General features: G+C 40.1%; 1 protein-coding gene across 1 annotated transcript in view; it reads right to left on the bottom strand.

Annotated features, from left to right (window-relative positions):
• negr1 (neuronal growth regulator 1) overlaps positions 1 to 26,665 on the bottom strand; it is a 141,958-nt gene that overhangs the window by 38,246 nt on the left and 77,047 nt on the right. Inside the window, exons 4-6 of the mRNA XM_080472614.1 lie at positions 21,700 to 21,831; positions 10,765 to 10,885; positions 8,228 to 8,376 (exon numbers count right to left, since the gene is read on the bottom strand). Of these exons, the coding sequence (XP_080328740.1) occupies positions 8,228 to 8,376; positions 10,765 to 10,885; positions 21,700 to 21,831 (402 nt within the window). The remainder of the gene's footprint in view (positions 1 to 8,227; positions 8,377 to 10,764; positions 10,886 to 21,699; positions 21,832 to 26,665) is intronic.

The following is a 26,665-nucleotide window of genomic DNA, read 5'->3' as shown; positions in this document are numbered from 1 at the left end:
TCCCTTACATTTCAGGTTTCACCTTTAGCTTCCATTTTCCTGCATCTCTTCTCTCTGACTCAGGTACAATCACACAGTGAGGAAACAAACAACATCATCAACAACAATGGCAGATGAGGAGACATGTCAGAATGACACCTACACATGCAGTGATTGATAAGCGGGACAAATGAACACAGCGTTCATTAACAAACTAGCCAGTACTGTCTTTCCCGCCTGAGGGAGGATGAGTAGTGATGGAAAGAGTGAGAGTAACTCTTTCTTCTTCCCATCACTCTCTTCCGATTACTGCTCGGGGGGGGGGGGGGGGGGGGGGGGGGAATGAAGGCAGAGGTATAGGCAAAGTAAATCTCCTCGGGGGGCTAAGCTGAGGTGGGCTGGGGGATAAGAGCTTGACCAATTAAGCTGGAACTCCTCAGAAAATTGGAGTGAATGGCCTCAGTCTTTTTACTGAAGTTCGCTTCCAGAAATAGGCAGTTGTAATTGGGTTTGCCAGTGTGGTGAGTCTTATAACGCCGCTCAGTCATACGCTGTGCATGCATGCGCGTTAAAATGTATGTTCAAAATATATCGCACTTATCAAACATGCACATAAACATTGAATCTTAGTTAAATCCGCAATTAGTATCAGTGATGAGGAAATGTGGGGTGGTAGAGGGACCGAAAACAGCTAATGGTGCCGAGGGAGCTCTCAATGAATCTGAGCAGTGATGAGGATAATGCTGAGGTAGCTAATCCCTCCAAAACAACATAATTGCAAAAAGCAAGTGGGTCAAGCTCTACTTGTTTGAGACGGGAATGGTTTTTCTTACAAGAACATGCAAATACCATTATTCTTAATCAAGAATAAATGTTGAAACTATCATACAAGAAGCTGCAGCATACGGGACTGAATGTAAGGATGCATTTCCACTGTGAGCTATATTTCAGTGTTCTTGATCACTTATAAATGAAGATAGCGCAAGATACAAAAAAATCATCTGTCTCTACATCTCAACCTCTCTTTAACGCTACCCCTCTTTCGACCGCTCTCTCCCTATCCATCTCTCTGCCTTTCAGCCTCTCTCCTTCTACCTCTTTCTCATCAACCTCTCTGTGCTTCTACCCCCCTCTCCCTTCCTGAATCAGGGTCTGTCGTTCTCCCCCCCATGCTCGGGCCGGGGAGTCTGGTTTCTGCAAAAGTTTCTTCCTTTTCGAGGGAGCTTTTCCTTTCCACGGTCGCTCATGTGGATTTGTTGGGTTTCTCTCTGATAAAAGCACCAAGAGATGGCTGTGTTGTATTTGGTGCTCTATAAATAAAGTCGAATTGAATTGAATCGTTGTGCACAGGGAGGTTTTAACTGTGAACACTCCTTAATGAGCGGACTGCGGATAGCCTGCCCGCAGCGCCGAGCTAAAAAGCTCCAATCCAGCCCCACAAACCACCAAGCAAGGTGGTTATAAACCTTTCTTTTTTTTTTTTTACTTTTGACTGTATTTTGCACCAGAATGTTCTTCTATTACATATTTGGTGTTTGGTTCGCTCAATATCAACTGGTCCTACAATTTATCACATGCACATTTAGTCGTCCAGAATGCATTAAAATTCACCATTTAAGGTCTGTTTTTCAAAACGGTTCACAGGGAGGCCCCCCAATCAGTGAGGTTTGTTCTTTTTTCCCATGCTCCACATCTTTGGACAAGGGAGGAAGGTGCTCTTCTATTGGTGTTTATATATATGTATATATATATAAATACACCAATGGTATACCACAAAAAAAACACACCTTAGTAAAAGCAATAGGGCAGGTATTTGCCTAGTAACACTACAATTATGAGTTGAGCTTCTACATGTAGTTTACTTGTAATGACACCAATCTCCATCAATAACAATATGGCCTGTAAACAAATTTTTTTGTAGCATGACAGCAAACAGTGCGCCCACCATCAATGAGCATGCATAGGTCATAAATGCCTGTGATAAAAGTTTATCATACAATTCACAAACTGAAACGTCACAGTGCAGCAATGAAACAGAACCATGAAATACCTAATGACAAGCGCCCATAGTTACCTATCATTACATGAAACACACAGCGTGCTCATGGATGAAGCATGCGAAATGTACAAAGTGTGCATTAGCCCGCCACCCAACAGAGGAAACTCCCCCAAGCTTCTGTTCTGGCATCTGGACCAGTGAGTGAGTGACAACAAAAGTTGATTAACAATTTACAAGTAAATTGAGTTGTTCAAAATGAGAATGATAAACTATGTCAGGTCACCTTGGTCTGATAAATTGCAGAATTTATTAATGAGCACTTGTCCAGTTTTGTTGATTTAAATAAAAAAATATATTGGCAAGACAAACAGTTTATGACAGCTTTAGTTTGATTCAGTCATAAAACTAGAGTCTCTCTTGAGCAAGTGCATCCAGGCTGTCCCAAATGCTGCCAGTTCCGTTCGAGCCTGACAGCTTTGATTTAGGAAAACTGATAATACAAAAAACAATTAAACTTCAATTTTTTTCCGAAAGGCTGACACCTCATTAACTGTGACTAGTACACTGTTGTAGGTGCTATGAGATTTGATTTGATCCAGAGTGATGTCGAAAAAACAAAGAAGCAACAGGGAGAAGGGGTTTATCTTATGAATTAATCTAGCTGAGCGACAATGAATCACGGCACAAACTACTACTATGTGAGCTCGGATTCAGCAGCAATTAATGAAAAACAAGATACAATACATCCATCTGAAAATGCAAAGACACAAAGAGGTGTGAGTATTCCATTGCTTTATTCACCTCTAATTATCTGGTTCAATTCTTCGCACCTTTGTACCTTTGTTAAGAGTGCATTTTCACGTTATTTTTGGTTCATTCACAGGGTATTGTGTTATTCAGAGAGTGTGAACAGATCCATACACTCACAGCCACACACACACACACGTACAAAGAGCACTCCAACAACTAGTAACAAAGAGGTAGTATGCTTTCTTTCTGCTTCAAAGCCAACAGTTTGTGTTTTAACACAGCTTTTAACACACAGCTTAAAGTGGTGCTTAACTCAAAGGGATCACAACGCTCCACTAATGGTTTAACAGCACAAAACCCCAAAAGATGTGACACGACTGGCGGCAGACAGTGAGGACATGGCCATCCAGCTCATTTCAAAAATGCTGAAATTTGTCAGAACCTACCATGTCAGCACTGGCACAGAGCCAGACTACTACTACTTTTTTATTTCTATTTGACGTGAAAGAGAAACCAAACTAACTGTCTACCAGTGGACGCTCTAACTTGAAGGCAGATGTGTTTACTTTCCCTGGGACTTGGCTTTCCAGAGTCGCACTCCATCTCATCAGTGATAATGGCAAGCCTTTTCCTGGACTGATTTGAAGTGACTCTGTTGGGCTAAGACAAAAAGGATTTACACTGCTGAAGGATAAGGACCTTTCAATTTCAGAACCTTGACAATAGAGTAATGAAACTAAGCCCCGGATGCTTCGTATTTCACATTGTACTGTATCTTCTTTTCCCCCGTGGTTGTGTTTCAAGAGCCCTTTTTGAAAGGGGCTAACTCTTACCTTACTTTATCAGTTTATGCGCCACTTGTAAAGCTCTTATTGCAGACACATGGAAACAACCACAGAGACTATTGTATATGCACATTAATACTTCATAACAAACCACCCACATTGTGTAGCTACTTAAAATTCACCTCAAGATATGATGCTCTATCAAATATGCATGCCCCTTTCCCCCTTCACATCTTGCTCATCAATAGCTATTGACTGGTTTTAAAATAGCAATCCAAAGTCACCCGTGGCGAAATGCAACCTCTGGGTTTTGTTATTTGCGGCAGTATAGGACTGAGGTGCGCCACAGTGACTGCTTGCCATATCTCATTAAGAGTGACAGAAAAATTGGCCTCTCCTCTATTAATGGGGATCATGAGAGAGCGAGAGTGAGAGAAAAGGAGGAATGACAGACGGTGGTGTGTGTGTGAGAGAGAGAGAGAGAGAGAGAGAGAGAGAGAGAGAGAGAGAGAGAGAGAGAGAGAGAGAGAGAGGGGGGTTGGATTAAGAATCAAATAGAGAAAGAATGAGCGACAGCATAGAACAGAAAAAAGTATGTGAAACTTCAAGACTCAGATAAGGAAATCAGACAGACAAAGCCACGATAAAAACACAAAGAGATGCAATAGGAGAGAGAGAGAGAGAGAGAGAGAGAGAGAGAGAGAGAGAGAGAGAGAAGCCACGATAAAAACACAAAGAGATGCAATAGGAGAGAGCGACAGAGAGAGAGGGAGAGAAAGAGAAAGAGAGAGCGAGAGAGCGAGAGAGCGAGAGAGCGAGAGAGAGAGAGAGAGAGAGAGGGACAGAGAGAGAGATGGGGTGGGAGCTCAGGAAGCTGCCGCCTCTGTCTATTCTGAGGGTTTCTTTGCTGCTCTGCCTTTGAGGCCTCGCTAGTGTCACATTAGGATCATCCATTTGAGAATCTGAGATGAGGCTTTGATGTTCTTTGTGCATACACAAACAGGAAAGTGGAGCACTCCTTTGACAATTGCTAACTCTACAGAAACCTCTTTTTGTATTCTGCATCTCTGGCCTGCTAGGGACAATGTTGTCGTCAGAGGGTTCAGCACAAACTGGTGAATAATTTAATTCACCTGTTCATATTTCATCACTGAATACATTAAATCTCCCTCTCGCTCTCTGTGAACCAATCCTCAATAAAACAGAGAGCAATGCTGCTTGGCAAGTACAGCAGGTCGACAAAATACCCCCCCGCCCCGAACCAAAAAAACAAAAACACAAAAAAACCCACAAACAAAATAACAGTGCATGAATATCAAACATTTCAGAATAAAGCAGAGTAGGGTTCCATGCAACTGGATGCATATGGACAGTTCTTTACGCAACTCACATGTTCTTTCAAAACTGACATTTTCATAGACATCGGTAGATACATTGCCAAGAAACATAGTGTGACAGAATAGAAATCTCAGTTTTGTGAAATAATTGAAAATACAATTCTGACTGAATATGCACCCACTTACTAGCCACTTTATTAGGTACACTTTGGTAATCCTGTGATGATCTCCCTTTGCCTTCAGAACTGCTTTAATTGTTGGTGGTGTAGATTACATAAGGTGATTGAAACATCTTTCAGAGATTTTGATCTGTTTTGACATGGGAGCATTGTGCCTGCACATTCATGATGAGATCGTGATGTCATGTTGAAAAAGAAAAGTTTGAGATTATTCAATGACAATTCCAGTAAATCAGCAGTTTCTGAAATACTCACACAGGCCTGTCTGGCACTAAATAGTTAAATACGATAAATCAGTGTTTCATGAATCCACAAGACATCAAAACATTTTGAGTTTTGTGTTGTTGACTGTCAAGGTGCTCCTAGAAAAATGGCAGGCTTGCAGTTGTTTCTTAATGTTCTTCAAAGTAGAAGTCTTCTCCAGGTTGTCAACACCAAGCCATCACACATGCTTTTCGATTTGACTTGGTTTTCATAAGAGTTTGTCTTGCTGAGGACTGGAGACCATCCAAAGTTATTAAAGTCTTCAACAATGGCTCTGTACAACACCTGCTCCAGGTTCAATTGACCTTTGGCTAAGCCCCGCCCCCCGCACACAAACAAACCAATTGCCTTCAAGTACCACAAAAGCCAACTCAGATATTCTCAGCGTAAAACTCAGTAAACCGTTAGAGCTAGTGACACCTTTGTTGTTTTCTGGGCTATTTCAGTCATTTAAGATGCAGCAATGGTCAAACGATGTGCCTGGGGCACATGAAGCAGTGATACGAGTTATACCGAAAGGAAAAACAACGGGGGTTTATTTCATCCCATTTCCCAAACCCAAGCAAAACACGGAAACTATATTTCCTCTGGATTAAGTTGTGTAGCGGACAACACAGCCAACTCAACACGGCGTCTACAAACAAGGATGTCTACTATTTTTCTAACGTAAGGCAAATTCTTGTATAATCGAAGCAATCTGGTCTTATGATATTAATCATATAACACCAGAGTTTTCTTAAGCGAGCCACCGAGCTCACCTGATAAACACTGAAGATCTGTGTCTTTAACTGCAGCTTTTTCTCATCCATGTCCACTTGAACATTTTGCACATAGCACTCCTTGCATAATGCTGACCTTGCTGCTTAACACAATAAATTCATACGGGCTCCAAAAGTTGTCTTGCCCGTGTCGCCGATTTTGGTTTCAACTCTGACAGCTGCCATGGAAACATGCAGTCATCCGCGACGGCTTGTCCAAGGTATGACCCCGCCCCCTTTAGTAACTAAAGGGGACGGGGCTTAGCCAAAAGTCAACTAAAGTATCATAAGAAATCTTTTTTTTGTGAGTTGTGTTTTGCATTAGCAGGTACATCTTGTGAATCACAAAGTTCAGATTTTATTTTCCGCTTTTCTTGTTTATTTATTCATTTTTATTTCGAAGTGTGCTACACCTGTCTTGAATCTGTGTCTCATTTTTTCTGAAAGCACAGTCAGTATTAGCTGTGTCAAACAGTGATGAACTGTCAGTACTAATTATATAAAAATATACTGGACTTTACATAGTTTAGACAAAAACACATTTTTGGATGAAGTCATGGACATTTGAAAAGCTCTAATGGTTCGCACACTTTTCTAGTTCCCGTATGTATTTCTGGGTGAGTCAGGTCAACAAACTTCCCGAAAACCTGCTTTTGAATAACTGCAAAGGACTTTTTTAAAGAAACAAAGATATGCGTTATGAACCAGGAACCAAGCAGTTGACAGACCCTGGTTGCTAAGCAATAGAGTCAGCCTAAAGACATGTTTGGGGTGATTTAATCTTTCTCCCAAAAAATCTACGTTTTCCTGGATGATCACTGAAAAACATCAATCAGCAAATGGAATGACTATCTACAAGGTAATAAATCTATGACTCATCCCTGCTGGTGTATATCTTCCAACCAGATGGGTTCTTATATGGCTAAATACCTGATAACATACCTGTCCTCCGTTCATAATGTAACCACTATTCTTTTCTCAGCATTTATTGTTTTTGAGCTTTCTTAACAACCAATCTTACAAGAGTGAAAGAGCATTCATTACACCACAAAGCCATTTCAAGCCATTACATCCACAGATTGACCCTTACCTTCATGCATCTAAGTGATAGGTTTAGTTAGTGACCTTTTTTAAATGACAGGTCTCATAATTACTAGCTTAGCTCAACTCACAATATAGTCTTTGATTTGACTGTTTTTTCTACTCTTAATGTTCAAGAGGCGCACAGTCAGTGGCCTTCACTGGCAGGGTCCAAGGTTGCGTCAACACTGAACGGAAAAACACGGGTTTGTTTGTTTGTTACTCAGAGTGCCAATGCAGTGAATGTGAGCAGACACGCTCCTTGTTGATTGTTCTGTAGCAATAATAATGTACTTATATTGTTTACCGAGCCTGTTTTTGTCACAACAAAAACTAAACCATTGCAGAAGGTTCTATCTATCGCTGGAAATGAATTTTGCAGTAAATGTTGCAGTGTTGTGACATCTGATAATCCTTCAAACTCAAATATTTCCACCTCAGCTTCCTGAGGGCTGAGCGGCGGTCACTGCTGCAGCGCCTGTAATGTGTCTCACTGAACCTTTCGCTGTCACGATTTGTGAAGTGTGCAAATAATGTGGTGTTTTATCAGGACCTTCATTTATGCAAGAATACTTTTCAGACTGCAATTTATAATTGTGAAGTTGATCACTGACAAGCCAGCAGTTTCTACTGTGTTTATTTGGCCTCTGCCATCAGGCCTCTTTAAAATCTGAGGCATTGGTTTATTGGCATTAAACTTAGCATGACTGATCTACTGTATGTAGCTGGCTTTGTGATTGTGAGGCTGTCCCCCCACATGTGCGCACACACACACACACACACACACACACACACACACACACACACACACACACACACACACACACACACACACACACACACACACACACACACACACACACACACACACACACACACACACACACACACACACACACACACACACACACTGATGACTGGAACATAACAATACACTTCTACTGGTAGTATATGGGATCCAAGTTGCAGCTCCTGGTTAAACAGTGGCATTACGTCATAATAATGCTGCAGGAAAATAATATCATATAAAATGATGAAGCCCTCTGAGTTTTCCCAAAATCCACCCAGCCACAAAACAGGTATAATGGCAACTTACGAATGAGAGGCACACTGGCATTAACCGTCCCTAGCTTGTTGGAGGCGACACATGTGTAGTTCCCGTAACGATCCTCCGTCATGTTGTTCACTGTGAGGATTGATCTGGAGCTGAGGCTTTTGATGTCAATGCCCTGACCCTTGTTTAGCCTGCAAAACAGAACACAATCACAACAAATGAAGTTGGAGATTTGTCAACTACAAACATGGTGGCAGGGTGCAAGGGACATGAGTCAAGACTGCTATAAATGTTTGTCATCTTTAGTGCATCTTCAGATTGTATGGTACTTCATCACCCTCTTCAACAGATCTATTTATCCCTGAGCCGCGGCTGCCTTGGAGAGATGCTTTGAAGGACTGAGGGGAGAGCGATACAACTAAGAGGTGAACCAGCTGGGTGACACTTGACACCTTGTTCATTGTTTTCTTGCAGGTGCACAGGTATGGTAATGAATCCTTTCCCGTTGTTTGTGGCATCTGTACTAAGAAATTGACAAACATTTAGTAGTTTACTTCAGTGTTTGTGATGATCTTTAACAGCCTGTAGAGATTAAAATTCTCTGTAAAGGCACACGTTGTGCATGTTGATTGTTAAGTCAGACAGTGCAGCTCAGTGTTGTTTTCATTTCAGCGGCTGTTCCCACTGTTAGAGCTCTATATTTGGCATTATAACCCATTAGAACCTCCAGACTGGAGCCATGTTTCTGTCTTGGCCTTGCTGTGGCCCCCTGTGATCTTTAGCGTGGCTCGAGTCGCTCTGAGAAACAGCCGGAGCTGAAACACTATGTGTGACCTTATGTCCAGCAAATATCCACAAATCTGTTGTTTCCTCTCCCATGGTGAATTCCTCAAATGTTAACTGAACATTTGCAGATAATCCTGGCATGTCTCTTCCCTCACTGGTTCAACATCTTACGAGTCGATGCTCCCCTCTGTCAGGGTGAAAAAACACCTCCCTATCCTTACATACAAACATAAACACTCACCCACGCCCATTCAAGAATGAAAGTGATGACGAATCACAGAGATTTATTTGTCAAAAATGTCACACTAGTAACAACAGAGACAAGCTGAGGCACCAGTGTTATGGCCTCATCAACACAGATATGCAAAACGGCATTCGCTTTATGTGCACAGTCAATCTGTAATGGAAAAGCCATTGCCAATGTTGTATAACAGCTACATATGTCCTGTTCATGATGAGAAGTAAATGAAGAAATCACCATTTGGCCATGTAAGAAGTCACAGAAATAACAAGTCCTTGAATTAAGTAAAGACTAGAATCATGCCAACTTGCCTCCTTGGCAATTTGAATAAATTGAATCCACCCCATAATTACAATTAGCACAGTGTGAGCTGATGATTGAAATTGTGCTCACCAGGAGTGGGTAAATGATGGGTAATGGGACTAATTTGGTTTTTAAATTCAAGAACTGACACTTGAATCTCAACTGATTGATGTATGTGTCACGAATGATTTGAGCCAGTTGCAGGCAAACATTGTATTAGTATGCAAGGTAAAGACAGGGCACAAATGACTCTTGCTGGAACATTTCTTTCAATATTGCCTTTCCCAGAGGCTGGACAAACAGCAGAACAAGCAGATGCATTTCCCATAGGAAGAGAGAAGGAAAGGCCTTGACAATATAGCATTAATAATGAAAAAAAAAAAAGACATTACGGCACAACCTTTATTAAATTTAAGCATCAAAGTTTCAAGAATAATTCAACATTTTTTAATAGTGAGGCTATTATTTTTTTATTTTAGATTCCCATAATATGGATAATATAATAGATAAGTTTGATCTAGATATGCCATCCTTAGATTTGAATAGTGAAAGCATAAAAACAATACAGGAAACAGGTTTTATTAATTAAGGTTGATGTTGAGCTTATTTGCTTCACTTTCACAATGACATACCGAAATATGTACAAGTCAAAAGAATGTGTAAATGTGGTGAATTTTGTAAAATATGAAACACATCTAATCCAATCAGTTCTGTACTGAACTTGCAGTGGTGTGTGAGGATTCTTTAAACGTGAGGATGTGGTTAAGCTGTTTCCAACTCTCCCACATATGATCTCTTGCCATTGTACTGGAGTGTTCACAAACAGCTATTCCCTCTGCTCTGATATTTTTAGGTGTTATTGGCTGAACAGCCTACAAAAATGTTTCTGTGAACTTAAATGTATGTCATTGTTTCAAATAAATATATATTCTCAGTTTAAACCAACAATGAATTTATTTTGTTATGGATTCGTCTTTGAAAGATGCACATTTTAATAATTTAGGAGCCTGAGAGTAATTATTCAAAGTACAACACATAAATTGTGTTAAGTAAAATAACTACATATATTGAAAGGTATTGTACATGATCAGCAAACAAAATTTAAGATCTTTTTTATTTTTTATTCATTATTTTCTTTGTTCTCTTTGAAGAAACAGCTTCTAAAGTGTGTCCAGTTGACATTTGAACCATGGTGGAGCTGTGCCATCGGTCTCTAAAAAATTTCTCAAAATAATCAGACTGCACTCACCTTTTTTCACCCTTGTACCACTCAAATGTTGGGGACGGCACAGCAGCAGCCTCACACCTTAGCAGAGCTACGCGTCCCAGACCAACTCCTTGACTCTTCATCTCATGAATGGATGGGGGAACTGGAGGAACACCAGAACACACAATCTTAATACAAAACACACTGACGAGTTAGTAGATATCATTGTCACGTCGCCTGAAAGCCAAAGATACACTGTACAAGTTTGCATACGACGTCTGTCATTTGGGTGATTCTCAGTTTTCTTGTTCCAAAGCCTGTGTGTGTGGGTGTGTATGACTTGAATCTTTTGGTGTCTGAAAGTAACTTTCCTTATAATGAACGGCAGACCAAATTGACCATGGATAAGAAAAAACCCTTTGAGTTTCACGAAGAAAGTGTTTGTTTCATTAGTAGTTGGTCCGGTTGGTAACACATCAAAATGATCACCCCCCAAAAAAACAACGGAACAACAGTAACAGACAAAAGCAAATTCAGAGAGATGGTTTCCAATCCTTTCATGTCCGCATTTTTAACAAAAAGACACTGGCTCTCCGTGTGATGTTTCAAGTATTGACACACCTGCCTGGGCCACCATGTCCACTGTCCTCGCATGACAGCCAGGTCACCCTGGCGCTTTCAGAGGCTTCAGATAATCAATGCCCCCACACAATGACACCAATGGAGGATTACGAGCACACACTAAGCCTCTGTCAGTCGGCATACTGCATTGATTTTGTCATACTTGTTTTTGGCTTATCGTTCTGTGATGTAGCGCGCTGCTGCAATTTTCTCTTCTTGTTCACTCTCTTTTCTTCAGGTACAGCAGAGCTTCTCTGTGGAGTCTGTTGTCAAATGCAAAACACTACAATGCCGTTTTAGCACAAGCTTAGCAGCCCTTAGCAGTTGCTGTAGGTTGTTTGTTGCTCTTCTGGTAGCCACATGTTCTGTTACCTTTCTGCAAACCCTTTCAGGGTGTGGTTGAAGCTAACACTGGGTTTGTTTGAAAAAGATCCAGACCTGAATTGGTCAATGGAATTTGAGTGGATCTGGGAAGTTTCTGCAGCAGAAAATTATTGATGAGTTTAAGCGCAAAGTTATGCGACATCATCGCACGCATACACAGAGACATATAGTCAAGGTCTAATAATACCCCCGTTCCTTCGAGATGATACCCAACATTCTATACAGTGATGAATGAAGTGGAAAAGCCAGAGTATAACTGATGAAGAGGGAAATAACAGTATAATTGGCACACATACGCACGGGCAGAAAATCAGAATCCACCAGTCACATGAATACGCTCATTAGGATACAGAAGAAGGCTGGTGGAAGAAAATCCATCATCACAGAGTATGCTATCACTTCAATGTGCCCCTCTCACAAGATCATAGACATAATCACACCTGTCTTCTTCACACCTCATCTATCTATGTTCATTCTCACAGGCTCGGTCAATGACTATTGACACATGGTGCTAATATAATACTGCCGGTCCAACATAATAAACTGAAATATGCTGTAAATGTGTTTATTTTTCACTTTTGAAAATGTCTTCAGTTTGTTAATATTTTATGTTTCTATTCATATTTTATGTTAAAAATGCTAATTTGTGTTTTTATTGTAAAATGCCATTATTGTAAAAAACATTTTTTAATTAATAAACGTTTTTATTGTAAAATAATATCCTATTATAAATGTTTAGTATAACTAACAGTATTCCAATTTCTTATATTTACTGTTCATTAAATTCTTAGTTTGTCAAATGCTTGTGCAATGTGAAGCTGGTGTGATGACTGAATTTCCCCATGTGAGATTAATAAAGTTAGTATGTCACATTAGCGTACCCAGAATGCACATTCAGATGGTTCTCCTGAGAAGGAATAGGGTATTTCTCTATTTGATTCATCTTTCATCATTTGCAGTTTGGGACACTTGATGCTAGGTTATGCATTGAGGTTGTATTGCGACGCTGGAACAGTCCAAACTGAGGTCGTCAATAAGAAAGATCTCCAAAGTAAAGGTTTGCAGGCACTTGGCCAAGTCCATTCATTGGATTTAGGCTTCAGCTTTGACTGACAAGTCCTTCTTGAAAGCTCATTGTCAGAAATATAAACAGTCTCCATTTCATTTTCAAACATGACTGGGTAATCCAGTACAAGCTGCAGGACTGAAGTCAAGAAGGTCCGTTTTTGCCTTTTAATAATATGCTTTTTATCAGAAACAGTGGCGAGATAGTAATTTTGATTGAGTCTTTCTGTTTGAGTGTTCAGAGCAGTTTCATTGCTTGTCTGCTTGTCACAAGTCGAGCAAATTCTGAACAATAGACAATCTCAGGTTGAGTTTGGCCTGGTATTCAGATTGGCCTATCCTGCTTCTGTTATTTAATAGAGAAGCATGAATCAGAGCTAACACTACAAGTGAAGAACTATATTGTTTGAAGCGTGGTATGGATTGATTTATGTGAGAAGCTGTGTGCTCTGGTAAGTTTCTTGAGGAGGTCACTGAGTTGAGTTTATTCAATACTGTAAAGAATGAAGTAACCTTCTGACAATGTCCAGTAATTAGAAACATACAAGCCTTTTGTCCTTCTTTTAGATGTTGCATTTTACAGAATGTCATTGTTAGCAGTCTATATAACCCCAAGACATTAATTTCTTTCCAGGCTGTGTACCTATAAACAGGCACAATACTTAAAGCAAAGATGAACGGGCTTTCTTTGGAAGCTGCCTGTATGTAAAGTTGCCTTCATGACAGTGGCAAAGAGATTTACGCTGTATTTCAGCACATAAAAGGAGCCTTATTTTGCATTTTCTGAACCTGCCTAAGCCATTGAGTCTTTGAACTTCCATTAAGCCATTTATCACCATGCAGTGCAATTCATTTCATTTTTCCAACATCAGGGATGGTGCCCTCTCTTCTCTCTAAGACTGCTTCTGTGGACTCTTGAGCGTTGGATGTATACTATGTGATATGTGCACTGAGCAGGATTTTATGCAATAGCTTTTGTTCACCAATGCTTTGAATCTAAATAGTACTCAAAGTTCAATCCTTTCTCTGCTTTATATCCAGAGAAGTTACACCCAGTTACCAGTCCTTTACATGTGCATCTAATCACAATAATACTATATACTTATATGTCAGTCAGGATACAATTCAGCATCATAAGCTACATCTCCGGTGCTGTAACTGGAGGGAGATGAGATTCCTGTTGCTTCTTTTTCACTATCAATCAGTTTCTTTAAAATTCCGCTTTTTTATTCCTCCAAATGGGCGGATTTAAAAAGAAGTCCAGTGCCATTTCTATGTCTCCACTGAGGTAATTTAACAGTATCAACATTTTCGCACTAAAACAAAAAATGGCTTCCCGACATGTTGCAGGTGGTCTAAAAGTATGCAAATTTGATATGCATATCAATATTATCAAGTCTTTGCAATTTGGATCCTGGCACTAGGTTCTGTTAAGACAGAGCACACCCATAAAATCCAGCTAAATTCAATAATTCCAATTTCAACTTGCTGGCATGCCTTTTATCATCATACATTGTGCACCACCCCATCAGGATTTGTAGAGTAATGCAAAGTAGTGCACTAAAAACCATGAAGGCCCAATAATCCAGGTAATTTAGTGTCTAGAGAATGCTGTGGTGGGGCTGTAAATCATTCCTGGAGTCGTGGTGACTCCAACAGATGGGGGTGAATGGTTGGGTCCAGGAATAGCACAGGCATGGCAGAAAAATGAGCACTATGAGGCCTTGGAGAGTGACAAATGGCGAGTTGTGGACTGATCAGAAACCGGCTTCCATTACACTTGCAGTATGCAGAGCTTGTTATCTAGACAAAGACACTGTCTACAAATATCTCAGGAGAACAATAGAATACAGGACAGTTTAGCGAAAGATACATTTGGCATCCATGTAGTATTGAACAGGGTCTGTTCAGAAAATGTAACACCTTAATGCCCAGATTCCAATGGGTCATTGCCTTAAGGAATCTTTATGTGATGATTGATGGCTATTTGGTTTGCTTCAAGACTTATTTAACTACATACTATTGTTTGCCAGAGAAGGCAGGGTTTTTAATTAAAAGATCAATTAATAACCCTACCTCCTCAGCCAGATTTGAAAATGAGTTTTCACTGCAATTAAGAAATTGACTCATCAGTGCATGACTTGTCAGCTTACACACAGAGAGACACTGTTCCCCACTGCCATCTGTGGGCTTCATTGTCCGAATTATATAAATATATATATTTTTTTGTCAGTCAGGAATGGTTCCACTGCCAAGATTTATTAATTCATTAAGATTTCTATTCAGAACAGCTATGGAACATTGTGTTCCTTCTTTTTATACTATGCAAGGCATATAAATAACTGGCTTAGTGTGTTGGACAGTGCAGCAGGTTGACAGCACCAGGATCCTATCCATTGTTCATGTTCAACAATGAACGGGTCCAAGGTGCACAAATCCTCACCTATCTATCCTATTCATATAAAGCTAAAAGGAGCTTTGATTAAGATGATGTTCTTTAGAGATGAACTCTTTTGTAGTAGAATTATATATATATATTATATATATATATATGGAGAGAGAGAGAGAGAGAGAGAGAGAGACACACACACACACACACACACACACACACACACACACACACACACACACACACACACACACACACACACACACACACACACACACACACACACACACACACACACACACACACACACACACACACACACACACACACACACACACACACACACACACACACACACACACACACACACACACACACACACACACACACACACACACTCAAGTGACCTCCAACCGTGTAAACAAGAACAACATTGTATACAGATCCAAGTGGGCTTCTAAAGGTTTTAGCACATTTGCACATTTACAGAATTTAATCATACAAGTGAAATGAACTGTGAAGAAATATCACCAGATTGGCCAAATGAGGATGAAATGGACATATCAACAATGAGAGCATTATCTTTAACAGAATGGCAGAAATAAGAGAAAAATACCTCAAAGAGTATACATACAAATCCCATACATTCATATACAATCTTTTTCCACTGTGATACATTGCGTGCAGGGGAATTACAACAACATGGAACTTAGCAAAAAACATATACTTTAGTTATTGGGACTCTTAATGAACTTTGCCCTTTGTTAACCTTGTGAGTTATCCTGAACCATTCCTAAAATCGCAGATACATCTGAAGAATAAAGTCACTGACCATCAAACTATTTCGTAGAACCAGAAGTCACATCATACTTTTTTTTTAGAAGATCAAGACTCCCCTCATTTATTCATGCACGTCATGTACCAAGGAATCCAAATAGCAATCAAGACAAGAGCTTTGGAGAGATGTAGAGAGATGGATTTACATCCAAACAGCTCGAGGGTACTGGCTTTAACTCTACTTAGGATTGGATCACAATCCAATTCTCGGAAGGCTTCACTTTTGAATTGTAAGCCACAGTATTTCATTGGATACAGCAAACTGTCGACAAATGCTCAGCTGAGACTTTCCCTGATTTTAAAATACTTCCAATAACAGATGTCAGTGAACTGGGGAATTTATTCTACCTTTGATCCAGCATTCACTGATGCAAAGAACAACTGCACTGGGCCTGATCTGGACATACACCAACACAGTATTCAGGACATGTATTTTGTAAAATGTTAATGTGGTGTACAGCAGTGCAGAGGTTACAGTGTTCAGTGATTCTTCATAAAAAGCTGCAAATCCTAATCAAGCATGCCCTCACTCCTCTGATAGTTGTTTACTTTCTTGTCGTCATTTGACATTGTAATATTGGGTGGTCATGAAGATCCGACTCCTGACCACAAGTAAACAGGTTTTGGCTCTTATTTATCTGAGATGGCCATGACTCCCCAAAACAACTCTGTCAGTGGAGTCAGAGGAGCATGTTGTGGGTGTATCTAACAGGGCAGGGCCTGAATTACAAACAGACCCGTGATGCTTGGGGTATTAAAGAGAAAGGCAGGGTAAGAGGAACAAACAAAAGAGCAAGCGATGTAAAGAATATGAAGAGTTCACAGTATGCTCCTGCATTGCAATTATTTTCAAAAATCTATCAAGACTAAAGCTGAATTTGCTTACAAGCAGGTCTTATGTTCATGCTCATAATTAATTAAAATGATCACAGCTTTGTTAGAAAATTACCGTGAGTAAAAAAAAAAAAAAGCAAGATGCTCTTTTTTTTTTTTTTTTAACAAACAGCCGTTGTGAATGTGTGAGCAGAATTTGTAGCTGCAGACTACTGGAGGAGGAAGGAGGCGTACAAAGGGCTGGCAAACTAAGAAGTATAGAGGCTGTAGTTTTTCTTTACAAAACCAGTCAAACATACATATGTTGATGGAGACATGGTGTGGAAAGACGAAAGACCTTTAGCCCCAATCAAGGCAAAGAGTGTAATAAACATCAGAAGTCTCAGAGGCTGGATAGCTGCAACAAGGACACATCCGAGGTAATGCAACTTCCCAATATGTGTGAAACACCAAGCTTTGATTTCAGGACACAAATGGCAAACAGATTTTACTTATTCAAATGCATTTCATTACTGTAGCAGTCTCATCACGGTTCACATGATCACTCACACCCATCCAACCACAGACATTTTGTTTTGACGCATGGCCACGGTGAGAGAGGATCAAACGGCTCCACAACCATTTGCACCCAATGCATCACAGCCACTCTTGCAGCGTTCGCTGACTGACACCAACTCTGACCTCACCAGAACTGCAGCTCCTATATAACTATTTATCTACAGCAAAAGCATATGCACGCAAGAAAAAAAACCGAGAGAGAAAAATGCTGTCTCGTTAACGTGGCGTTAATTCAGAGTTCTTTCTTACTCGTTTATTTTGAGGGAATTTACATGTGACAGCTTTGTGATTATTACATGGACAGAAAGAGACGATCAGAACATCTGCTGTGGTTTCCCGCAGCTTTAGTTAAAGCGTCTGAAACAGTGATGAGCAAATAAAACGTGGCACAACAAGACAGTCGGTTGTCTGTGTTCCTTCCACGTGTGACTAAAGTTTGTGCAAACTGTCAAATCCCATCTTGCAACGGGATGGTCTTCAAACTGTGCAGGCTCACTCATTCAGTGAGGAGTGCAGACAACTCTCCGAGGAGGGACACGGGTCCCTCAACTACAAAAAAGGCCAACCACTCATGATTTCTCATCTTGAAAGAAAAAAAAAACAAAAAACAAAACGATTTCTTTTATTATTGTATTTATACTGTCAGTGATGGACGCCTTCATTCGGCAACAAGGTGGCTTCATTAATTAATCAAACGGAGCCTTTTTATCCCAGGCGGAGGTGGTCCACGGTGGTTTCCCTTTCATTCATCCCTCCGACTCAGCCACCTAGATGTGATATTTATGCTTTTGAGTCACACTGTGCACTGAGAATTTCAGCCAATAACGGCACCCACCTGCAGTGAAGATGAATATGTAAATTTGAAAAGTTGGTCGGAGATCAAATTTCATCAGGTGAAATCACAGCTGAAATATCCTTTCGCCAAGCAGGGCTTTTCAGCCAATCTGATTCGAGCACGACCTTCTGGATGGCTGCCATCACTCGGGTTCAGCTGATAAAAGTATTCAGTTGCCATTCATTTATCACCGAAGTCATAAAGGCAAGAAACTCACTCAGGGCTGTAATTTAATTAATGCGGTCTGATCAAGGTAGTGTTTTTGAGCCTTTGAGAAATTAAAGCTGAGGTCACACGCAGCAGAGTTAACACTTAGCACAGTGACACTGTCTCAGACATTCTGCCTCGAACTCGCCATATCACAGAAAGCCAAATGGCAGGCTTAGTGGCTTGGTGTTATTAAAACTGCAAATATGCTAGAGCTTAATTTTATTTTCATTACTGTGGTTTGCTTATTTTAATTAGTGGCCTTAATCTGCAATTAGCCCAGAGGTCAACTATACTCTTAGGTTGGGGGAAAAAAAGGCATTGTTTTAAAAGAAATTGTTTGGAAGGCAATTTAATTAGACTGTTAACTCATGAAAGGTCAGTGTCACTCACTCTCCACGCTGTCTGACTAAAATGATAAAGCAGACCAGGGCAGAAATGACTAATTGATGTTCATGACAATTTTGTTATCATGCTAACGGAATGACAAATACTGACACTGCACTGAAGCAGCACATAATGACGGACACTTCATTTGAGGGTGTTTCTATGGTTTATAACAGTTTACATGATCAAGCTCATTCCCACACCGATGGCGTTCCTCCCAAAATGCACGTTGCTTGCCTGATATCAGGAGCAAACGTGGGTTCTCAACACTTGAACAAGCAGAAATGGCAATTGAACCACCAACCTTGGGACTGGAAAATGGCCTGCTCTACTACAGTCAAAGCCTCTTTGTACAGTGATATCTGCTAATGTGAACTAAAAAGAGAAAAAACATTTTCAAACTGTTACTGCAAGGCATCGTGGAGGATTCGTAGAAATGTGGTCAAGCGTGAGTTTGCTAATCTGGCACTCATGATTGAGAAGTTAGTTGATTTGGCTTTTCACAGTGATGCATACAATTAATCAATGTCTTCTCCTGGCAACCAATAAAGACCTAGTACAGACTTCGGGAGAACGTCTCCACACTTCCATGGGCCCCACCACGTCGAGGCCTTTTAGATTTGAGGGAGATGACTGTCGCATTGGTGCACTTTTACTGGAGGATAAATCTGGGTTCTCTTTTCCTGAACAAGCTAAAACTCCTTTCAAAAAGACATTTCACATCGTGGACTGACAAGAGTAAGAGTGGCACCTGGACGATATCCTAGGGGAACCGGAACTGAACAGCTGCACGGAATATGGGCCCATGCAGTGTGATATTTGTAATAAAGTTCATTTTCTTGCTTCTTGCTGTGTAATTATTTTCTCTTGTTGAATTCCCGCGTCAGCCAACATCTTCATCTCAATTCAGAAGATGATACGCACAGCCCTCATCAATGCCTCATGCCCCTGGTGCCTGATGAATACAGCCTGATGTGTGACAGTAGAGCATGAATGATACAGTAGATTGGGATGGGATCCAAATGTGTTTCTTTTTACTTCGCAGAGGACGAATTGCAGCAGGGTGGAGAGAAAAGCAGTGAAGAGTGGCCACCAGCTGGCTGAAACTCTGCCTGCTGTGGCCGTATCAGCCGCTCCAGTGGACAACTTTATTTCATTTATACTGCCTTACCTTTAAAAATGAGCGCGTGTCACCGGTCACTGTTCAGACCAGAAAAGAGAACGAGGACACCTCAAAAGTTTAAAGTGTCTAACTTGTGCTTATTTAAAGTGTTTGTCGCTCTCTCACACATACGAAGTTTGTTCAAAACTCAGTTTTACTTAGTATATGTCAAAGCCAAGCATGTTGCAGGACGCTGTAGGCTGGGTGCAGTACAACACCAATTTCTTCCTGTACTGAATTTAAAAACAATAGATCATGATTTATAAATGACATAGAGCAAAAATAAATAAATAAAAATCTTAATCCCAAAGCACATAAATAAAAAAAAATATCTCCTCCACTATGGGATTGTGTGAAATATTGCATTAAAGGAAAGTCATAAATTGTTTTTTGAAATCAAATTTATAAAGTGCCAAAAGATATTTAGACCATTCTTCTCTGTGGTATAGGAGAATAAGAGAGAATGACTGCAGGTCAATGACAGAGCAGCTCAGGCCAGCAGGCAAACACAGTCTCAGCACTTGACAAGCTCCAGCACACTCCCACCCTGAAGTATTGCTCCAGTGCCCAAGCTGCAGTGACTTTGTCCGACAGCAAAAGAAAGCCTTCCATTTCAATTCACTCAGTTTAGGTACTAAACGTGCAAATGTCTGCTGTGGTCTCACTATAAAATTCAGCATCGTACTATGACGTTCCTTATCAATCATTGCAATACTCTTTTGTTTGGTAACAAAGACACTGCCAGCTGTCAAAGCACTTTTCATCCTTGAACCCTTGTCTCAATGGAGCTATAAATAACTGGCCTCTAAAAACCCAGCTCAGGCCCAGCTCATTAGAGCCAGGCATTACGCGGAAATAATGGCCACAAGACTTGGTATAAAAAAGGAAGCCAGAATGCGTTCTGTCTTCACACTTGAAAGTGGAAATAGCTCACATGCAGTATTCAATTCAACATTATTAAAAAAAAAATAAAAAAAAATAAAAAAAAAATAAAAAATATATATATATATATATATATATATATATAATTGTAAACACTGAAATGAAATAATTCTCTAAAAGTTCAATTCAAACGCTTACATGATTTGGTATGAAGATATATCTTTGTAACTGAGCCAAGCGGAGCCTTTTTTATTTCACTTGTCCTCCTCCCCCCATCTGTAGCCAACAGCCTGAAAAGCTTTGCCAAAAACTGAGATTTAGCACAGACCATCTATGCAGAAACATCAATGAATAACAGTGAAGTAAAGGAGCACTTTGGAAAAGAGAGGGAATTGCAATAATTGTCAAGCACCCATTCCTGCACCTACTTAAAACTGGTGATTTCCATGTGACCATGATAGCTGAAGCCCAGTATCATTCATTATTGCCCTGGCTCCTCATTACTGTCTCCTCATACTTTTGAAAGACTCATTACCTGCATAATGGAATAGTGCTTAGAACAGTCAGACCTTTCCTTGGTGTGAATTAATCACCTACACGCATGGACAAAAAGGGAATTCTCACATTAAATATTAAGAAACACTGAGCTTCAGCTTTCTACTTTTTCAAACTTTGAGAGGGTGTACTTTCTTGAATTGTACCGTCAGGGATGTGACACTTGTATCATCGCAGCCTGCCCCAGTGTCTTTCATGAGACGACAGGGCCAGTGTGCTAAAAAAATGGAGAGCGCGTCGGAAGAAAAGAGATGTACTTACAGTTGACTGTGACTTTTACTGTTTTGGTGTCAGGAGAGGCAATGTCATTTAAAGCACTGCATTCGTAGTCTCCAGCCTGGTCCCTTGTGATGCCCGTGATGTTAAGATATTCGCCGTTGTCATGTTTCCTGGCTGGAAATAGAAAAATGGAGGCAAGGTACTTATGGCATGTACACACTGAATTCAAACAGCATTCAAACAAATACACATACAGGCACTTTAAATATGTAACACGAGTGAAACCCCTCATTTGTTTTCAATAGTTCTCAATTTTAAGCCTGAACAGGAGCAATAACATTAGGTGTTATACTGAACTGCTGAATAACTTTTTTTGTGCAAAATATAATAGAACTGGACCAGCTGTCCATTGATCAGTTCATATTAATACAATGAGGGGAAACGATTTGCAGTCATCCGATCATCATTTGCTCAGCTCCATACCACGCAGTCAGAGCTACTTCCTGGAAGACAGACAGATTCCATGGCTCGATGCACATGTCAGTAATTCTTTGACAGGTAGCGGTGCCGAAGCCTGAGCAAACTCCACAAATGGCATTTTTGCCCTCATTATAAATAGTTAGGTGCAGATTTCTTTGTAAAACACTTCAGCTCAACACTCCGATCAAGAGAAAGTTATTGCTCATGTGACAGATGCATAGTCATGGGAAAATACCTTGGTAATTACACGAAGAAAGAAATATTGAGAGGCAGAGTAGTGTCCAGTATAATTTAACCTGAATCATCAAGAATAAGGAATGAAGTGAATTTAGACAGTATCTATTATACTACATGTGACGGATGTTAACTTAAATTGGTATGAACTGAAATGAAGTGTGTATGCGCTGGTGTAAATCCAAAACAACAACAGCCAGGAAGCAAACAAAGGCGGATCAAAAACAAAAGGCAGTGAATTAAGTTTATCTCTGGCGATATGGGTATGTCCCTAAATGTGTTACTCAACATGAGCACTTTGATGAGGAGTCAACTTTGATGAATAGGAAATTAATCAACAGCGTTTTAGGTGTCTGATAATTTCTGTATTATTTCAAGTACAGCATAGCTCAAAAATGAGGCTTTTTTGCTATTAAATAAAATACATCCAAGGTGAGTAACAGGGTACAAACACTTCATTTCTATAAACATCTAATGTGCATTTAGCTTATTTTCAGCATATTTTTTTTCTCACAACCTTTACTTTTATTTGAACATAAACACATTTATTTTTCTACGTCTCATATTTTCAAACCAGTTTTGTCTGGTTTTGTCTTTGTCTGACACGAGACTAAAACAATTTGAAAGATGTAACCACTCAACAGACAAGCCAAGAAAGACAGATGAACGTGAGAGCTTTGACAGGAAGAACAAGTAACATGGCTGAGAGGGAAGCAGATAACACTGGCGACAGAGCAGGTTCAGTGCAGCAATACATTCCCCATCCACTTAGGAGATATGTTTGAAGATGTCAGCGCGAAGAAGAGGAATGTCCTTCAAAGGACTAGTCTATTTCAGCGCTCGTACCTTCTTACTTTCAATTGAGCGACAACATTTATTGAGTACTGTTAAAAAAGTTTCTGGGCATTTGTGAAAAACTTGGGCACATATGCTACCTTTACGTCGCAACAGTACGATAGACAAATGTTTACATGCACCATGCCTTCCTGCTCTGCCAATTTTAAATGACGGAATATTGAAATGATGAGTGATTATTTAAAACTAATGCACATTAATCTATCTATCTATCTATCTATCTATCTATCTATCTATCTATCACTCTATCTATCGAGATGGATAGGTACATAAAAGTACTGTGATTTTCAAAAGAAAGAGCATCACAAACACCACAGTGGAATCTGCCATTATTATCATTGTTGACCAACTCATGCATACATCAATAAAGTATTGATTGCCACCAAAATCCACATATACCAGTTTCCCTCCATGTGCAGACATAAACAGAGACCGGGGGCGATTTGAAGGCTATACTGTTGATTCAAACAGTGCTGTTTTCTTTGACTTAAAACAATGTTTGTGTGTGAACAAAATGAGTTTTTTTCCCATTCTCCCCACCAAACAAAGCCTGTACCCACACCACACAATCCCACCCCCTCCCACCACCCCTCCACCTACCTCAAGCTGGGTTCCACTGTAATAACATAATATTGTGACAATAAAGAATATGAACCTGGACCTTTGCAATTAACACATAACATAAGATCCATTAAAGCAATCAGCTCTAATGGGTGAGTTAGAGAAACACTCAGTTAAAAAAAAAAAAAAAAAAAAAAAGTCAGACACTGATGACGACAACCAAAAAGCCAGCAGCGAATGATCACACTTTATGAAACATATTCATTAGTAATGGTAATGTGTGGGATTTTCAACCATACATGACATTGTGAATTACTCCTCAGTTTAGTTAGATACTTCAGTTAGATAATTGGACTGTATCTGTGTCTGGATAATAAATGGTTATAGGATCCTCAGCATGCAGCTCTGTATATGTATAGGAGGGAATGTGGCAGAATCTCCCCAGACCACAATTAATTTCCAACCCAGTGGTGCTCAGTGTGAAATCTATTTATATGTCTTTTCAGGGTGGTAATGGTGGTGTTGAATAGAAAATGCATGGGCAGATTTAGAAGGCACAGGGATCAAGCAGAGTGCACAACAGAGCAAAAAAACTGAGCTCAACACACTGCTCAGAGAGCCATCGAGACCGAGCACTGACTCAGCAAAATCTCATGAAAGAGGAGCTGGAATCAAGACAATCTATGCTGCGGGAGTTAAAATGCTGTTATTCTGCCCTGCCAATCTCCCCTGCGACTGAGTTGAATTCTTATATAATGCTGCTCATTCCTTATTCTGCAATGCTGGTGGCTTTTTATCTGTGAACTGCTATGTCAAAATAACTTCAGACTGGTGTTGTCAATAATGAGATTTCCTGTCTCTTCTCACACTGTTGTGGCGAAAACAATGGGGTCCATGAGTCTTGGCACAGATATTGGTGGCTGCTCAAACAACAGCAAAAGAAGGACAATGTTTGAACAACTGATCCGCAAGCAAGCAATGGATGTGTCTGAAAATCAGCCCTGTTAATATGCCAAGAGAGCGCCGGGGCGGAGATGGAACACAAAGGGCTCTATTTTCGGCTGGGCACTGCACTACTGAAAAAGCATTTTTAGTGGGTGCACACTTTTTTTTTTCTAACTTAATCTCCCGAGGGTGGGAGGGTATATGCAGCACACGGAATGTCAATATAGCGATCAAATGATGCAGTGTAAGTTTGATGTTAAAAATAACAAGCATTTGTGCTGACAAGGTTATAGTAACAGAGTGGAGAGCAACTCTCCCCTCTGTCTAGTGTCTGTGACTTCTTTCATGACGCGTTATAAGCCGATGTATTTTCTGAATCACATACTCACATACTTGACTCGAGCATACAAGAGGTACATCTTGCTGCTGTCAAAATCAGTCTCCATGTCAAGGCTCTTTACATGAGAACAGGCATCAGCTACTTAGTGCAACATTTTTATTTTTGAATTTATTCTCGAATAACTCAATGTATTCAAACTGAGCTTGCACAGTTTGGCTAAACTGTGACCAGGAGGTGCTATAACTTTAGTGTAAGTAAGTCATTGCCTGAGCAGTAGTCCTGCTGAGACATATAGCTTGAGTCATACAGGAAGAATTAAAGTTTTGACAGATGCAAAGGGATCACAAATTATCTGTTTCACTGAACAAGTAGATCTACTGTGAAGTCAGAGAATGAAGCCAGGTGAAAAAGAACACTGAAAGAGGTATGGTTTAAGGGAGAAGAATAGATATAGGGAGTGCTTATATTACGGCTCACTGCGTTAAACTGCTTGGAAAATGACATTGCAATTTCGATGAAATAACTCAAGCAAAACATTTTTGGTTCAGTGACATTGTGGTGTAAAAAAAAGAATCTGATTCTTTTGTAAAGTGAAGTGAAATGTTCATTATATTGTTCTCTATTCACTTGTTACGATTTGTAATAGTACCAATTAAACGTTCTTATCAATCTGACACAAAAGTAAACAGCATTACTCTGTCCACACCGAGCTATAGATCCATACATGCTGAATGGATGCTTTTATTCTTTTGTCAGCAGATTTGTGACACATAAATCGATCAATACAGACTCATAAAGGCAAACATATTTTGAATGTTTTAAACGGTGCTATTAGGTGAAGGATTTTCGTTTTTATAAATTCCAATATTTGTTTGCTCCAGTGCAGTATCTATATCTCTTCAAATGAAACTAGGAGCAGGACATATTCCGTCTGACCATGGCCGGGTATGAGATGACATTTTAGCTGGAAAACAGATCATCTGTCAAGCACTGGTGGTTCTTGTCTGTCAGGAGGAAACAAAGAAGACAGGTGACATTTTTTTTAACAACAAACTTTGTGTAGTCACTGTTTTTGCTGTGGTGTGTGTACTATAGCTCAACTTTTTGTAGGCAAGGGGAAGTGGGACTGCAGGAGTTATACAATGGGGGGGGGGGGGGGGGGGGGGGGGTGTTGCTCCGTCAACCAATGATCAAGAGCAGAATGTTAAGACGGTTCTCCAGCTCCAAGCTGCAATGTGTATAACAATAACTCGCTGGACATCTGAACAAGACACCACTAAAATCATGCATATTCTTTTAGATTAAACTGTACATATGCCAGCTTTTTATGGATACTTATGCACCATTACTGGTTGGACTTTGGCTTGGCTGATTTAATACTTGCACTATGTCCTACAGCATGTAACACAGCAGGGTTAACTCTTCTGATTTAGCCTTATGTCGTTAAAAACTTGTTGACGTCTCCTCCAAATAGGAGCCATATGAGCTACTTTTTATTTACCATTCTATGCATCATAAAATCAGTGCATGTAGTCTTTCATAGCTGTCTTTGCAGACCCCTCGACTCCACCAAACAGGACGGTAGTTGCACTT

This window comes from Lipophrys pholis (assembly GCF_963383615.2).
Source record: "Lipophrys pholis genome assembly, chromosome: 10".
In the NCBI taxonomy this organism is placed as follows: Eukaryota; Metazoa; Chordata; class Actinopteri; order Blenniiformes; family Blenniidae; genus Lipophrys; species Lipophrys pholis.
The sequence above is the reverse complement of the archived record's forward strand: the minus strand, read 5'-3'. Positions and strand labels throughout refer to the sequence as shown.